The sequence below is a fragment of the Rhinoraja longicauda genome, chromosome 7 (assembly GCF_053455715.1).
Source record: "Rhinoraja longicauda isolate Sanriku21f chromosome 7, sRhiLon1.1, whole genome shotgun sequence".
Lineage (NCBI taxonomy): Eukaryota > Metazoa > Chordata > Chondrichthyes > Rajiformes > Arhynchobatidae > Rhinoraja > Rhinoraja longicauda.
Genome location: NC_135959.1, coordinates 16105408 through 16123193, shown reverse-complemented (window position 1 = coordinate 16123193; position 17786 = coordinate 16105408). Strand labels below are relative to the sequence as shown.

General features: G+C 44.8%; 1 protein-coding gene and 3 non-coding genes across 4 annotated transcripts; all 4 read left to right on the top strand.

The window, feature by feature from the left end:
- The first annotated feature begins 2603 nt into the window (after window positions 1–2603).
- On the top strand, window positions 2604–17133 carry rps3 (ribosomal protein S3). The gene is made up of 7 exons (XM_078402166.1): window positions 2604–2711; window positions 2908–3038; window positions 6517–6610; window positions 11913–12007; window positions 13980–14167; window positions 14436–14638; window positions 17045–17133. Exons 1-6 carry the CDS (start codon window positions 2682–2684, stop codon window positions 14633–14635), a joined length of 738 nt encoding a protein of 245 aa, XP_078258292.1. The 5' UTR covers window positions 2604–2681; the 3' UTR covers window positions 14636–14638; window positions 17045–17133.
- LOC144595657 (small nucleolar RNA SNORD15) lies at window positions 3911–4049 on the top strand. Its single transcript, XR_013547520.1, has one exon. It is a non-coding gene; the product is annotated as a small nucleolar RNA SNORD15 (small nucleolar RNA).
- On the top strand, window positions 7704–7845 carry LOC144595659 (small nucleolar RNA SNORD15). Its single transcript, XR_013547522.1, has one exon. It is a non-coding gene; the product is annotated as a small nucleolar RNA SNORD15 (small nucleolar RNA).
- LOC144595658 (small nucleolar RNA SNORD15) lies at window positions 16821–16970 on the top strand. Its single transcript, XR_013547521.1, has one exon. It is a non-coding gene; the product is annotated as a small nucleolar RNA SNORD15 (small nucleolar RNA).
- Window positions 17134–17786: the final 653 nt, after the last annotated feature.

Here is a 17786-nt window from a genome sequence, read left to right as displayed (position 1 = left end):
TATTACCTGGTTCTGCTGATGGAATCAATGATGAAAGGAGAACTCCTTCTCTAATCCATGCGTGGAGTGCCTTGTATTGTTTTATAACCTGCTGTGCACATTCAAGATGCCCATTTCCGGAGATTGATGACTGGTACTTAGAGATAAGTGGTTCATTATATCTAAACAGGGACTTCTAGAAAAGCAGGGTAGGATCTAAAATAAAATTCATTATTATGATAGAAATCCACTGGCAGCCCTTCGGCCCCACCTTTTCCAACGGTTATTAATTTGATATTATTGTATGAACCCTAATATTAATTGCCAAGAAGGAATTCAACAGGAAAGATCAGTTGTGTCCTCATCCAACCAAATGCAGTTCCATAAACCGACTCGGGTGAAGCCCAGAAGTTGGCCCAGCTGATTTCCTCTTTCATATCCAGTTTTTCATATTCTCTGAATTTGCTGATATTGATTCACTCATTAAATAATTTAAAAAAGGGACCTCCTTCTGATTTATGTGGGTGGGCCAAAAAAATCAAGCAGCTTCCCAGAATCTGGATCTTAGTAGAAGTAGTTTAGTTTAGAGATACAGCGGAGAAACAGGCCCTTCGGCCTACCGGGACTGCGCCGACCGGCGATCCCCACATATTAACAATTTCCTACACACACTCAGGACAATTTTTACATTTACCAAGCCAATTTACCTACATACCGGTACGTCTTTGGAGTACATTGAATTAGCTTGTGTCAAGCAGCATTGTACAATACTTGAGACAATCTCCAGTGACTGCCTGACCAAGAAGAAAGCAACTTCTGTAATACACTCATCCTTGGATTCTAAGAATGATGTTTATGTACATAATACGAGCAAGTGTATAGTTACTGATTACATAATTACCACTTTCTTTATATTTCGTTTCGCTCAACACCTTCGCTCAGTCCGCCTTAACCAACCTGATCTCCCGGTGGCTGAGCACTTCAACTCCCCCTCCCAGTCTGACCTTTCTGACATGGGTCTCCTCCAGTGCCATAGGAACAGCACCTCATATTTCGCCTGGGCAGCTTGCAGCCCAGCGGTATGAACATTGACTTCTCCAACTTTAGATAGTTCCTCTGTCCCTCTCTTCCCCTCCCCCTTCCCAGTTCTCCCTCTATCTTCCTGTCTCCACCTATATCCTTCCCTTGTACCGCCCCCGACATCACTCTGAAGAAGGGTCTCGACCCGAAACGTCACCCATTCCTTCTCTCCTGAGCTGCTGCCTGACCTGCTGAGTTACTCCAGCATTTTGTGAATAAATACTGCAGAATAGTCAGTCGGGGGTCCCTCCTCACTCTCACAGCGTGGGTCCTGTCGACGTCCACGACGTGCGAACCAGACTACTGGGGAGCCTGGCCCGCTTGCCAGGAACACAACATTCATGGCACTCTTGTACTTATGTATGATAGTGCTTATGCATACTGGATTGTATGCAAAACAAAGTATTTCACTGTATCTAGGTACATGTGACAATATATTACTACACTCAATGGAGAAGGTGCCGTTGGGGAGATCTGGAACACCAGGATGGAGAAGGTGCATTCGGGAAGCCTGTCGGAACACAAAGAAAGTGCTGCATAAGCAGTGGAAGATGAAATCCCTCTCATGAAGTACCTTCTGTCCACGGAAGTGTCTGCAGCTCCCACATTGGTCTCATCGGACCCTCAGCCCCAACAAATCGAGTGGAAGCAAGTCAACCTCCACCATGAGAGAAGTTCTAAGAAGAAGGGCAATTTTTTTTAATTATCAAAAAATACTTTATTCAAGAAATAAATATTTACAAAACATGTTCCTTCCAAAATTTCATCCGACATTCTCGGAGCCTATACGTACATTCAATACAGATATTCAATACACCAATTACCCCCCACCCTGCCCTTATTTTGATGGGCGTCTCCACCACACCCTGCCCATGTCCGGCAGCTGAAGGACCCTAGACTGTGGTCCTCCACCACAAAGCCTTGGCGTTGGCTGCACCAAGCATCAGTGCATCCTTCAGCATGTACTCCTGCAGTCTATAGTGGGCCAGACGGCAATATTCCCCGATGGACATCTCGCTCCGCTGGGAGGTCAACAAAGCTCGGGCAGACCAAAGAGTGTCTTTCGCCGAGTTGATGACCTTCCAGCAGCACTCGATGTCAGTCTCTGAATGCATCCCTGGGAACAGTCCGTAAATTACAGAGTCCTCCATGACTGACAGCTGTTCAGAATAAATCGTGACAGGGACCCTTGCAAACCTCTCCAGACTCTCTTTGCAAATCCACACTCTGCGAAGAGGTGGGCAACCGTCTCCTCTCTCCATAGCAAGAAGGCCAATTGAAGCAGATTACTCGCTTATTTTCATTATTGTCAGAGGAAAGGGGGGACATTTTGCTGTCGACAATAAAATACCCGCCCGCGCTGAGAAATACTGAGACCACGAGTGACGCAAAACGAATGCAGCTTCCCGCTGTTTTCAGCATCCACCCTTTCCGCTCCACGACATGGTCCGCTCCAGGACAGACAACTACAAAGGCCAGAATGCCAAGCGGCCGCGCCCTCGTGCCACGTGATCCGTTCTCCCCATTTCCATTGGACAAGGACCCGACAGCGGAAGTGCCAGCTTCCTTAAATCACTTCCGCTGAGGCGGGCCTGCCTTTTGCCGCAAGTCCTCGAAGGGAAATGGCGGCTCAGATATCGAAGAAGCGAAAGGTGAGGCGGGCGAATCCGCGGTTTTCTGGGGGGGACTGTGACTAACGGGCCAGCCATCGGGGGTTGGGATGATCGCAGGAGGGCACCCGTTGACATTGGCGGCCAAACTGAGCGCCGTTAATGCGCGATGTTGGAGGATGGCATGGGATTGTCCTTCAGCGACTAACATGGCGCCGACTGCCACATCTCTTTCTAGTTCGTGGCGGACGGGATCTTCAAGGCCGAGCTCAACGAGTTTCTGACCCGTGAATTGGCAGAGGACGGGTACAGCGGCGTGGAGGTACGAGTCACCCCGACAAGGACCGAGATCATCATCCTAGCGACCAGGTAAAGGGCGGCCTGGGGCCCGGCCCAGCCTGGCCGCTGCAGCCACGGGTGGGAATGAGGCTGAATACAGTGTGTCCCGCAACTGGGGCGCACTCGACTTCCTGCTTTAGTTACAAGGGGGTCATACAGCCGGGAAATAAACCCTTCGGCACTTGCTTAGACATTTGAGATGAGAGGTGAAAGATTTAAAAGGGCCACCACTCTTTCCACACGGATGGTGGTGTTTATATGGAAGAGATGGTAGAGCCATTTGGGACAGGAGCGTGTATAGAAAGGGTTCGGAGGGTTATGGGTCAGAAACTTGCTCATGATCAAGATGCCCCATCTATTGGGGGATTGCGCATAAGGTCAAAGGGCGTGATGCACGGAGTCGCTCAAGCCATCTGGAGTATATGGCAGCTTCCGGCATACACTGGTAACACATGTAACACGTACGTTCTTACCTTGAAAGACGGCCAAAATTGTTAATTTTTGTGCTGTAAAAAATGGGGAAGAAGCTGAAGGATCTGGCGGAGGAAGAGGAACCGGGAGAAGGGCTGCAAAGCCCGTGGACCCAAGAAGCAGCTGGGAAGGCGTCTGGCCAGCCGGCGGGAGAAGTGGGAACGCGGCTGGGAAGGGAGGCAGGAGAGCAAGGCCGACCGTCCGGCGCAGGGGGGTAGTAGAGGAGGAGGAGGAAAGGACGGGGTTGAGCGAGCTGGGAGAGGAACAGCGGGAAGAAACTGAGCCGAGTGGTCTGCAGGGGCACAGCAGCAAGTGCTGGAGGTCGGTGACCCGCCGGGGCCTGAGGGGAGGGCCTTTATGTGCCTTTATTTTTATTGTAACACGGAGTGTTCTGGCTGAGTTGCTTGGAACAGTGTTTTCTCACTTTTTGCCTTCAGTGATGTTTGATGACGAGTCTGATGGGAAGATTTGATTCAGGATTCCTGATGCAGTTGGCATGTTCTGTGCTGCTGCCATCAGTGTCCTGAACAATGTTTCCTTTGAAGACTTAGAGGCATTTGTCTGAGAAGGTTTCCGTACAAACGTCCAAAAGTTGCCCGTCTTAATATTAAACAATATTAAACAATTTCTTTTCTTCGGTATTTACCGAGGAGAAGGATATTGAATTATGTGAGGTAAGCGAAACAAGTAGAGTAGTGATGGAAATTAGGATGATTAAAGAAGAGGAGGTACGGACACTTTTGAAGAATATAAAAGTGGATAAGTCTTCAGGTCCTGATAGGATATTCCCTAGGACATTGAGGGAAGCTAGTGCAGAAATAGCAGGGGCTATGACGGAAATATTTCAAACATCATTAGAAACAGGGATGGTGCCGGAAGATTGGCGCATTGCGCATGTTGTGCCTTTGTTTAAAAAAGGTTCTAAAAGTAAACCTAGCAATTATAGACCTATTAGTTTGACGTCTGTGGTGGGAAAATTAATGGAAAAGATACTTAGGGACAATATATATAATTATTTGGATAATCAAGGCCTGATTAGAAACAGTCAACATGGATTTGTGCCTGGAAGGTCATGTTTGACTAATCTTCTTGAATTTTTTGAAGAGGTTACCAGGGAAATTGATAAGGGCAAGGCTGTGGATGTTGTCTATATGGACTTCAGTAAGGCATTTGACAAGGTTCCACATGGAAGGTTGATTAAGAAGGTTAAATCGTTGGGTATTAATAGTGAGGTTGCAAGATGGATTCAACAATGGCTGAATGGGAGATACCAGAGGGTAACGGTTGACAATTGTATGTCAGGTTGGAGGCCAGTGTCTAGTGGAGTGCCCCAAGGATCTGTGTTGGGTCCACTGTTGTTTGTCATTTACATTAATGATCTGGATGATGGTGTGGCAAATTGGATTAGTAAATATGCAGATGATACTAAGATAGGTGGAGTAGTTGATAGTGAGGTAGATTTTCAAAGTCTACAGAGAAACTTGGGCCTTTTGGAAGGGTGGGCTGAAAGATGGCAGATGGAGTTTAATGCTGATAAGTGTGAGGTGCTGCATTTTGGTAGGACAAATCAAAATAGGACGTACAGGGTAAATGGTAGGGAATTGAGGAATGCAGTGGAACAGAGGGATCTGGGAATAACTGTGCATTGTTCCCTGAAGGTGGAATCTCATGTGGATAGGGTGGTGAAGAAGGCGTTTGGTATGCTTGCCTTTATAAATCAGAGCATCGAGTATAGAAGTTGGGATGTAATGTTGAAATTGTACAGGGCATTGGTGAGGCCGAATCTGGAGTATGGTGTGCAGTTCTGGTCGCCAAATTATAGGAAGGATGTCGACAAAATGGAGAGGGTACAGAGGAGATTTACTAGAATGTTGCCTGGGTTTCAGCACTTAGGCTACAGAGAGAGGTTGAACAGGTTGGGTCTTTATTCTTTGGAGCGTAGAAGGTTGAGGGGGGACTTGATAGAGGTTTTTAAAATTATGAGAGGGACGGACAGAGTTGACGTGGGTAGGCTTTTCCCTTTGAGAGTGGGGAAGATTCCAACAAGGGGACATAGCTTCAGAATTGAGGGACAAAGGTTTAGGGGTAACATGAGGGGGAACTTCTTTATTCAGAGGGTTGTGGCTGTATGGAATGGGCTTCCGGTGGAAGTGGTGGAGGCTGGCTCGATTTTATTATTTAAGAGTAAATTGGATAGGTATATGGATAGGAGGGGATTGGAGGGTTATGGTCTGAGTGCAGGTAGATGAGACTAGGTCAGGGAGAATGGTCGGCGTGGACTGGTAGGGCCGGACAGGCCTGTTTCCATGCTGTAGTTGTTATATGTTATATGTTAATTTTGTTACTGTTTGGTGACATTTCTGGGGAAGATTGAATTGATGTGCTCGACGGCCTTGGAAGAGGAGGAGGGGAGTTTCGAGCTAAATCTAACTCTTGATTGATGACCTTAAACTTCACCTATCCATATTCTCCAGAGGTACTGAATGATCTGCTGAGTTGCTCCAGCATACTGCCCTTTTTTGTAAACCAGCTTTTGCAGTTCCTTATTTCCTTGGCTATTCATCTTGTCAATGTTCCTCACTATTTCATACACCTCTAGAAGGACATCCCTCAGCTAACATCTGTGGTCAGAAAGTTACTTGTATTTTGAGGGACAAGATATACCTACATTTAGATGGGCAAGGGCTGATTGGAGATAGCCAGCATGGTTTTGTACATTGAAGATCATGCCGCATGCAAAGCCATGCTGCTCATCCTGGATAAGTTCTTACTTTTCCAGGTGCATTTGGATCATGGTTTGGATATGCATGTAGATCCCATCCTAACATTTGTATTCTATGCCATAATTTGTGACAGCAAGCGTGTCTCCATCCTCTTGGGCACTTTCAAGTTCGAATAAGATTGTAAAAAGTAGAGCCTGGAGCTCATTGAGAACTCCTGTGCATACTGGGCTTTAGAAAGTACAAATTGTGCTTGAATAAGTTTTGTGCTTGAATAAATTGTTTAATATATCATTAACTTCTTTAAAATTTCTCAGGACTCAGAATGTGCTGGGTGAGAAGGGGCGCCGAATTCGTGAGCTGACTGCTGTTGTTCAGAAGAGATTTGGTTTCCCAGAAGGAAGTGTTGAGGTGAGTTGGAACTTAGAAACCGGAGGAAATTTATGTGCCTTTATTTTTATTGTAACACTAGCAAAGCGGGCCCGTTGGGCCCGTCCCCACACCCCCCATTCTCTCCTCCCCCAGCCCCACTCTTACTTTCCCCACTCTCCCCTTTGGCCCGTCCTCTTAGGGTTTGTATCTGGGAGGTGGGAGGGAGTGAAGGGGGGAGGGGTGAGGGAGAGGGAAGTTTAGTGGAGGGAGGTGTGGAGGGATCGAAGGGGAGGGAGTGGTGGAGGGAGGGAGGTGTTGAGGATGGAGGGGGGGAGGGTGATGAGAGATGGGGTGGTATTTGTGGAGGAGGGAGGGGGGGAGAGGAGGGAGTGATGGGGGAGAGGGAAGGGATATGGACCTCCCCTTTTCCCAGTACCCCTCTTTCCCCCACCACCAAGTCCCCTCCGCACGACCCCTGTTGTCCCATTCCCCATTATCAGTCCCCCCCATCTTCTTCCCCCAGACACACTCTTAGCATCAGTTAAAGGCCCGGGGGGGGGGGGGGGGTGCAGGGGATCGGATCAGTGAAAAGTCCGTGGGGGGGGGGGGGGGGGGGTGCGGGAGATGGCATCATTCAAAGGCCCGGGGGGGGGTGGGATAGCGGGGAGATGTTCTCCCTGGTGTGGGAGAGAGGAGAGAAGCAAGTGGAGAGAGGAGAGTTGAGCCGGTGATCACGGGCTGGCGCCGCTAACGGCGTCCATTTTTTTGGTGCGAGTGAGGAGATGCCGCGCATGCGTGCTGAGCACAGAGTGAGGAGATTCCGCGCATGCGTACTGAGCACTGCCTCATCGCAGCGCCCTCTATAGAAACCTCAATAAGGGGGGGGCAGCGCCTTAAAACCTCTGTAACTTAAAAGATATGCGACCGAATTAAATAAAAATATCATTTTCCAGCCCCACCCCGCGTGGTGATTAAGGCGGTGCAAAAATCGTGGCGCCGTTCACCGTTTTTTCCGAAATCAGCGAAATCGCAGATACATACATAACACATAACACAAGATCTGAGTTTTAATAGTATAATAGATGGAGTGTTCTGGCTGAGTTGCTTGGAACAGTGTTTTTTCACTTTTTGCCTTCAGTGATGTTTGATGACGAGTCTGATGGGAGTATGATTTGATTCAGGATTCCTGATGCAGTTGGCATGTTCTGTGCTGCTGCCTTCAGTGTCCTGAACAATGTTTCCTTTGAAGACTTAGAGGCATTTGTCTGAGAAGGTTTCCGTACAAACGTCCAAAAGTTGCCCGTCTTAATTTTGTTACTGTTTGGTGACATTTCTGGGGAAGATTGAATTGATGTACTTTGGCGGGGGGGGGGGTATACAGTAAATGGGCAGATACCAAGATGTGTGCAGTGGGGTGGGAGGAGAACATGGGGATCTTAGCATATCCACAAGTCCTTTAAGCGTTCATGGCTGTCAATTAAACAAGTTAAAAGATTTAGGGTGTGCTTTGCTTTATTAGTTGAAGCCAAGAATATCAGAGAGCGGGGAGGTGATACTAAAACTCTCGACAATGCTAGTTACCTTAACTTGAGTAGAGCACACAGTTGTAGTCGTCGTGTTAATGGAGAAAATGCAGATGGGAATTATTTGGATTTAGCAAAGAAAATTAGCTACGAGTAAAGATTGGATAAACTAGTGTGAAAGTAGGAACTGCAGATGCTGGTTTACACAGAAGATAGACACAAAATACTGGAGTGACTCAGCAGGTCAGGCAATATCGCTGGAGAAAAGGAAGAGGTGTCGGGTCAAGACCATTCTTCAGACTGCAACATTTCCTCAATCTACGCTTACTTTGAAGAGTAAGAAAATAACTGCAGATGCTGGTACAAAAGGTATTTATTCACAAAATGCTGGAGTAACTTAGCAGGTCAGGCAGCATCTCGGGAGAGATGGAATGGGTGATGTTTCGGGTTGAGACCCTTCTTCAGACTGATGTTAGGGTGGCGGGACAAAGGAAGGATATAGGTGGAGACAGGAAGATGGGGAGAACTGGGAAGGGGAGGGGAAGAGAGGGACAGAGGAACTATCTAAATCCAATAGTCAATTTATTTGTCACATACACATAAATGTGCATTGAAATGAAAGATTACCCGCAGTCCAACAATAAGACCAATAAAAATATGCAATAACACATACAATCATAAACCAACATCAAACAAAAGAAACGTCTATCACAGTGAGTCTCCTCCAGTCACTGATGGAAGGCCAAAATGTCTTTTCTCTTCCCCTGCCGTCTTCTCCCGCGGTCAGACTGTTGAACTTGCCACTTCGGGGCGGTCGGGGCTCCGGACGGTGAAAGATCTGCGGCGGGCCGACCCAAGCCCCGCAATCCGGGGCGGGCAAAGACGCTGCCGGAGCTCCCGATGTTGGCCCCCACCCAGGGACCTGCGAGCTTCCGATGTCCACGCGGCCCGCGGCGGAAGTAGCCTCCGGAGACGAATCGCAGCCGCTCCCGCAGCATCCGAAAGCAGCCAGTACCGCAGATGTTGAGTTCGGTCCAGAGCCCAGGTGGTCCCAGCTGGAGGCCGCCAGCTCCAGATGTTTGGCCGATGGTAGGCCCCAGCGGGAACGGAGACACGACCCAGAAAACAAAGGTCGCGTCTCAGTTTGGAAGAGACAATTTTACAGTTTTACAGATCCCCATACCCCCTCCCCCCACATAACACACAATCACAAACACTACATCATATCTAAACTACAATTAAGACAAAAAACAACAAAAAAGACAAACGGACTGCAGGCAAGCCGCAGCTGCGAGGGCAGCACTGGAGAAGTCAATGTTCATACCGCTAGGCTGCAAGCTGCCCAAGTGAAATATGAGGTGCTGTTCCTCCAATTTCCTGTGGGCCTCACTATGGCACTGGAGGAGGCCCATGACAGAAAGGTCAGACTGGGAGGGGGAGTTGAAGTGCTCAGCCACCAGGAGATCCGGTTGGTTAAGGCGGACTGAGCGGAGGTGTTGAACGAAACGATCGCCGAGCCTGCGTTTGGTTTGAAGAGGTTCTCCTCAGTCTGAAGAACGGTCTTGACCCGAAACGTCACCCATTCCTTTTCTCCAGAGATGCTGCCCGATCCACTGATTTACTCCAGCAGTTTGTGTTTATCTTTTGGATAAATTAGTGGTATTTTCCATGATACATGTGGAATACTTCAATTATGGTGTGTACAAATGAGGATGGGGAGATAAGTAGGAAGAACCAGTTTCCTCTCAGCATGTAGATCAAAAGCCAGGATGGGACAGATTAAATTAGTAGAAATATTAATAATTCCCCCCCCCCCCCCCCCCCCCCCACATTACCTCAAGAACACAGCTTCTATTTTAACCCTAGTGGTCTGTGAAATTGGCAAGCGTACACTTCTATACTTGTGTAACAATGTGACATATAGCCGTCAGTATTTTTAGCTTGTAACAACATTGCTTTTGAAAATACTTTATTTTTGAAAATCCTGTGGGGGGGGGGGGGGGGGGGGAATACATTTGTCATTGCGTTCTGAACACCCTGTTTACACAATTGTCTTTTTAATGTGATTTTCTATGAAGCTTATTTTCTTAGGAATGCACCCATTAGCAGAACTTATAGCAGAACTACCTATAGTGGTCTGGGGATTGTTCATGGAAAGGATGAAAATCCGTGTCACATTTAAACAGTAAGCTGCAGATGCTTGAATTGATAGTGAAAAAAACCAACTGGAGGAACAATGCATCGGGTGACGACATCTGTGGAGGGAAATGGACAGTTGGTGTTTCATGTCAAGGCCCTTTACCTAGACTGGGCTAGGGAACTCTGAACATCTAGGCAGTTTAAATGAAGAATCTCAACTCAAAACATCAACTATCCATTTCCCTCCACAGATGCTGCCTTACCTGCTGAATTCCTCCAGTTGTTTGTTTCGTTGCTACGTTTAAACAGTACTTGGATATGCTAAGTTAAAACTCAAGTTTGTCATGTTGGGTAGTCATGGGATTGAGGGTGACTAGTTTCTTCTTGGCCTTCTATAGACTATAGGTGCAGGAGTAGGCCATTTGGCCCTTCGAGCCAGCACCGCCATTCAATGTGATCATGGCTGATCATCCACAATGAGTACCCCATTCCTGCCCTCTCCCCATACCCCTGACTCCGCTATCATTAAAAACTCTATCTAACTAGTTAATGGGGTCAGGGAGCTTCTAGTTAATGGGGTCGGGGAACGATTCTCTTCTGCACATTGCCCAGAGTTGATTGATGCACAATGGGTAGTCTACAAGGTGGTGCATGCTTTTTGCTGTTTAGGTTGGTGCCCTTTTTTCATTCGATACATGGGCTTGAGTAATTGTGAATTTCGAGGATTTTTGTAAACAAATTATTTGTGTTTTGCTAGTGTCTTGTGCCAGCAAGGTCCTGGAAGTGTGTAGAATGTCAGGAATCACTGCTGCCTGGTAGATGATGAGTATTGTGCTAGGTAGGATGTTTTGAAATGCAAATATCCGTTTCCAGAATTGAACAAAGGCTGTACTGGTGCATTATAGGTGGTGGTTACTTTCATCTGTTTTCCTTCATATTTTATTGTTTGAGTTCTGAATGATGCAATGGAGTGCAATGGTTATCCCTGTATGTGTCGGTGAACAAGCCGGTGATATCTTGGGATTCAGTTTACATTGTCTGCAGATTGCAGCTTGAGGTTTGGGTGATCGTGCTTCTAAAGTGTGGTCATCGTAGGGTGAACAGTCCCCATTAGATTTGAAAGTTAGCTCCACTCCAACAGTCAGATATGCCGTGTTGCATTGTGGTGAAAAAGAATGAGTGGTGCATTGGTGTAGCCTTGTTTTCCGCTGGTGTTCACTGACTTGACAAAAGAATATAAAATTGAGAGGCATGGATAGTTGGACAGTCAGAACCTTATTCTCCAGCGTGAAAATGTCCAACACTAGAAGGCAAAACTAAGGTGAAAAGGGGAAACTTTAATGGAGATATGCGAGGCAAGTTTCTTTACAGAGTGTGCTGGTTGCCTGGAATGCACTGCTAGTGGTGGTGACCAGTGGTGTTGGTAAGAGGCTTTTAGATAAGTATAGGGAAGAGGTATATTGATCATGTACAGGCAGGTGAGATCAGTTGAACTTGGCATTGTGTTCAGCATAAATGTGGGCGGAACAGAGATTTTCTGTGCTGTTCTATGAGATTGGTTAGTATTTTGGCTTGTATGCCATTGTGAATTGGTTATATTTCTGTGGCCAAGTGCATTTGTGATGGGTTTGCTATGGAATGCAAACTACAGAGTAGAATAATGTGCTTTTTCTTCCTAGCTCTATGCTGAAAAGGTAGCCACTCGGGGGCTTTGTGCCATTGCACAGGCAGAATCTCTGCGCTACAAGTTGTTGGGAGGCCTTGCTGTACGAAGGTAAGACAGTGGTTTCAAGCTCTCAGATTTTGTTTCATGTAGACTTTCATGTGTAATTGAATGGGATTTTTGAGGGCTTTGAATGCATCTGTGAAAAATTGAGGTTATTGGATGCAAATACTACTAGATTGGATAGTAGCAAATTGACTCACAACGAGTCAAAGATATAAACTGGCACATAGCAGGATTGGAATTGTTGGAGGTGCCATCATTTGCCCACATATTAATCCAGCCGCACCCAAGTGTTGGTGTTAGAGCCAAATGGAAACACCATGTGGAGTTGGTGTTTGAAGTAACAGGTGATTTATTTAAGCTGGTGTGCACCAGGAGATCAGCTTTGACATCAAAGTCCCATACTCATCAACTGCATCTGCCAAAATCATTCCAATCTACATGTTCTGGGGGCACGCTTGCACTTGTGCTACCTACCATTTGCCCCAAAATCGGCGGGAGGGGGGGGCTCCTAAGCTTGTTTGGCGATCACCATTCTATGGTGATTGCGCAACAACGCTATTACTACATGCTTTTCATATTTGTCCTTTGTTCCACCAAACAATTTGCGCAGGGATTGTTCCGCCTGGATTGTAACCCTTTGTCATTTTTTTTGTCAACTTACAGTTGTGGTGTGCTACTATCTGTATACAAGATCCTTTCAATTCTCACACTACTTCTTCGGCTTCCTTTTTTCCGCCATGGCCATACCATGCAAGTGTCTGCAATTTCGGTTCCATGAGCCTATGCCTCAAAATCGATTTCCCAAATCAATTGCAACCCAAGGCCAGTTGGACCCCGTCCGCCAGTTACCTGGACACCAATCCCCCGTTTTCCAACACCAAATGCCTCACACACTGGTCTTTTTTACCACAAATTACGATCACAGTCGACTATGGCGTTATTCCCTAACCTATCCGGATGATATCTAGAGCACACTTGCCCAACCAGGAGCCTAGTTGCGTCATAGTTGGTTGCGTTCCAGTGGGGTATTCTGCCGACTATGCCGATTGTTGGAGCAAAATGGAAAGGCCACACAGCGTTGGTTTTCGAAGTAATGGGCGATTCATTAAAACTGGTGCACACATGGAGAACGGTCAAAGCAGATCTACCGAGTGACATTGTGGTTTTTATATTCTCAGTTTGTAAGATTACACAGTAACTTGATTAACCATAAAATGGGGTTTAGATTACAGAATGGAGCTGGGAGAAAGGCTTAATTAGGTAACGTACAGAATAAAATGATTATCCACGTCTATGTTGACAGTAAATCCGATTTTCTGTTACAATAATTTGGTGCGCTCTATAACATAATCAATGAAGTTTCTGAAACTTGGGTATCATCACTGTTGCATTCCATGTCTCTACGTTTAGGCTTTGTCTGCAGTTCCCTGTCACCACATTAGCACAATCCCTATTTACTTGTTATTTGCTCTCACTATTCTTTCCCTTACAAGTTGGTCTTCAGGTCAGTGTTTAACTCTGAATATTCTAAATAAAACTGCTTCACTTGGTCATATTGTTGCACTGTTAGACTTGGAATCATTCTGAGGGACTATAATGATTCTGTGTCATACAGTATCTAAAGTACCAGAATGTGAGTTTTAGGTTGGATTTTGTTTCAAAATCAAATGTAGTCAATGTTACTTGTAGGCCCAAGTCACACATGAGGAATAGTTTGTATTTTACGTGTGCTGTGAATAAGAGAACAGATGTCCTTGACATTGGTGGTATTGTTAATCCTTGTGCAATAATTTGAACACTGGTCTACCCCCAGGTTTGCCCTCTGCTTGTGTACCTTACCCGAATTGTAGTTCCTTAAAGGTGTTCATCAGGTAGGTTGTCAAATGCGTTCATTTGAAAGGTGTTCTTGTTATTTCTAGCCCACCTGGGTAATCCTGCATTGCATGTATTAGTAGTTGCCATGCAGATGTTAGTATTTTCAGCTTATTGGCAACATGTGGTTCTTTTGTGTTTCCAGAGCCTGCTATGGTGTTCTCCGTTTCATTATGGAAAGTGGAGCCAAGGGCTGCGAGGTAGTTGTTTCTGGAAAACTTCGAGGCCAGAGAGCTAAATCCATGAAGTTCGTCGATGGTCTAATGATCCACAGTGGTGATCCTGTCAACTACTATGTTGACACAGCTGTGCGACATGTACTGCTGAGACAAGGTGAGCGACTAATCTTTTGTGTTGTTCTTTGGTCACCAGCAGCTTTGGTAAAGGAGTACAGAACATTTACTGAAGATGCAAGCTTAGCAGTCCTGTCTAGTATTTTGTGATGTGGTCGTCCTTTATTTGACTCTTTGTGGTCCTGAATATGACGGGTGATTTTTTTTTTTTTTGAAGATGAGTTCTTTAATAAGGCTTAAAATGTATTTAATATTTTAATAGTACATCGTGTCTATGTTGTCTATAACGTTGATTCATTCATTCAAAGGTGTGTTGGGCATTAAAGTTAAAATAATGCTGCCCTGGGACCCAAGTGGTAAAATTGGCCCCAAGAAACCTCTCCCTGATCACGTCAGCATTGTTGAGCCCAAGGATGAAATCTTGCCAACAACGCCCATTTCAGAACAGAAGGGAAGCAAACCAGAGCAAGCTGTGATCCAGCAGCCTGGACCAGTTCCTACTGCATAATTGGTAAGATATTACTTCCCTGCATTGTACTCTGGTTATGAAGCTCAGAGAGAGGAGATACTTAGTGAGAGGTTAAGGGTTTAAAAGTTCACAGAGAAAAGAGGATGCTTCCAGTGAGTATTCTCTTGAGATTCTGCAACGATTTTCTCCAGGTTAAGTGGAGTAAAGCTTCATTTGAAATAATTTTGATTTGTCTGTCATGTGTAACCCTTTTTGCTTCCATTTGAAAGTTTCACTGTTGTACAGCAACCTTTAGTTGTGGTACCAGAATAATAGACCCTGGGTGAGAGATTTCCTCTTGGAAGTTATGAATTTATGCTGGTAATGGTGGTGAGAACTAATGTTATTGCTGTTTGGTGGTGCAATTCAATTTCCTTACCTGGTGTGACCTGCTTGTGAAGGTCTCAATTGCAGTTCTCATTGTTGTAAAGCAATAAAAACAATGCAATAACATTGGAGCAACTAATGACAAGCAAAAAATCAGCATTTTGCATAAAGAATTTGTAAGTGCATATAATTCAGTAGACAAGCAATGTACAGTGCCCTCCAGAATGTTTGGGACAAAGATCCATTAGTTATTTGCCTCTGTACTCCACAATTTGAGATTTAGAATAGAACAAAAATCGCATGCGGTTAAAGTGCACATTGTCAGATCTTATTAAAGGCCATTTTTATACATTTTGGTTTCACCACGTAGAAATTACAGCTGTGTTTGTAGATAGTCCCCCCCCCCATTTCAGGCCACTGTAATGTTTGGGACGCATGGCTTCACAGGCATTTGTAATTGCTCAGGTGTGTTTAATTGCCTCCTTAATGCAGGTAGAGGAGAACTCTCAGCACCTAGTCTTTCCTCCAGTCTTTCCATCACCGATGGAAACTTTTATTGCTGTTTATCAACATGAGGACCAAAGTTGTGACAATGAAAGTCAAAGAAGCCATTATGAGACTGAGAAACAAGAATAAAACTGTTAGAGACATTAGTCAAACCTCAGGCATACCAAAATCAACTGTTTGGAACATCATTAAGAAGAAAGAGAGCACTGGTGAGCTTACTAGTCGCAAAGGGACTGGCAGGCCAAGGAAGACCGCCACGGCTGATGACAGAAAAAATCTCCAAACACCTGTCCGACAGATTAGAAACACTCTTCAGGAGTCAGGTGTGGATTTGTCAATGACCACTAAGTATGGAGGAGGGAAGGAGCTGCCCAAAATTCAATGCATACCACCTCATCTGTGAAACACGGTGGTGCGGGTGTTATGGCTAGGCATGTATGGCTGCTGACAATAATGGCTCACTTATCTTCATTGATTATACAACTGCTGATGGTAGTAGCATAATGAATTCTGATGTGTATAGACACATCCAATCTGCTCAATTTCAAACAAATGCCTCAAAATTCATTGGCCGGTGGTTCATTCTACAACGAGACAATGATCCCAAACATACTGTAAAGCAACACAGGAGTTTTTCAAAGCTATAAAATGGTAAATTCTTGAGTAGCCAAGTCAATCACCTGATCTGAACCCAATTGAGCCTGCCTTTTATATGCTGAAGAGAACACCGAAGGGGTCTAGCCCCCAAAACAAGCATAAGCTAAAGATGGCTGCAATACAAGCCTGGCAGAGCATCACCAGAGAAGACACCCAGCAACTGGTAATTTCCATGAATCACAGACTTCAAGCAGTCATTGCATACAAAGGATATGTAACAAAATACTAGACATGACTACTTTCATTTACATGACATTGCTGTCCCAAACATGATGGTGCCCTGAAATGGGGAGACTATGTATAAACACTGCTGTAATTTCTACATAGTGAAACCGAAGTGTATAGAAATTGCCTTTATTAAAATCTGACAATGTGCACTTTAACCACATGTGATTTTTTTCTATTCCAAATTCAAAATTTTGAAGTACAGAGGCAAATAAATAAATGATGGGTCTTTGGCCAAAACATTATGGAGGGCACTGTGTGCTTTTGATGAATGGCGGCTGTAAGTCAAGAACAATGTTTTTGATTTTGAAAACATTTACAGAAGCAATCCTGATGCTTCATTTAGACTATATCAGATTCAACCTGGTGGGAATGTTCTCTTGTGGTTTGCTATTTTATATTTCTAAGTATAAGATAATTATGATTAAACGAATTAAAGGTAGAGATGACTACAGTTTCAATTTGATACCTTCGGTGATGATGCTTGATGACGAGTCTGCTTGGACTTGATCTGTCTTGGGGTTCTTGATGCAAGTAGCATGTTCTATGCTTCTGTGTTAAGGTCTCTGAGCACAGTGAGTCTTTAAAATGATGACTTAGAGGCATTTGTCTGAGAAGGCCTAAAAAAATAAATATGTGCATGCTATTTATAGGTTTAGGTGCTTCTAATTGTTGCTTTTTATCTTTTTACAGGTGTGAAATCAACTGAGAATTTCTGTAATGCAATAAAACTGATTTAAAAAAACGTATTGTTTGTTTAATTAAACTCAACACGCTTGGCACAAAATAACTGCTTCACCCGCATGTTCTGATTATGTAGAATGTTACACCAGGACTGACCTGTGTGATTTCCTCATTTAAAAACTGTTTGGATATTGTATCATTTGAGGGTAGATTCAAAAGTTGTTTCAAAAAGAGGGTTGATCTTTGAACTGTCATAGTGCTGACGCTGGGGTTTTGAAATAAGTAGCTTCTGGATATCTGGTGCGCTAGCTGCTGAAATTGTCACTGGGATTAGAAACTTGTCTTAGACATTAAATATTTTGGGAGGGCTTGAAGGAAGCTGGTAAGCAGAGGAGCAAAAATAATACTTCTATAAAAGCCTTGAAGGCATTCAAGAGTGGATTAAGCTGACCTCCCATAAGGCAAGCTTCATGAAGTATTATCTTTTATGGAATAGAGTTTGGAAAAATATTGACTTGAAATGTCTTCATGAACAGGTCAATTCAATGTTAAAAAGTATTGGGTTTTGTCTCTTTTTTTTTTTTGCAGTGTTTAAATGTCATTTCCATTATTTCTAAATATATTCACCTTTAGAGTCATAGATATAAGGTTGTAAGTGATAGTAGAATTAGGCCATTCGGTCCATCAAGTCTACTCTGCCATTCGATCATTGCTCTTCTATCTCTCCTCCTAACCCCCATTCTGCTGCCTT

Excerpts from the sequence above, each read along its gene's own strand:
- rps3 (XM_078402166.1), top strand. The coding sequence starts at position 2,682 with ATGGCGGCTCAGATATCGAAGAAGCGAAAG. Across the intron at positions 3,039-6,516 it reads ATCATCATCCTAGCGACCAG|GACTCAGAATGTGCTGGGTG; the intron begins GTAAAGGGCGGC and ends AAAATTTCTCAG. Across the intron at positions 14,168-14,435 it reads ACATGTACTGCTGAGACAAG|GTGTGTTGGGCATTAAAGTT; the intron begins GTGAGCGACTAA and ends ATTCATTCAAAG.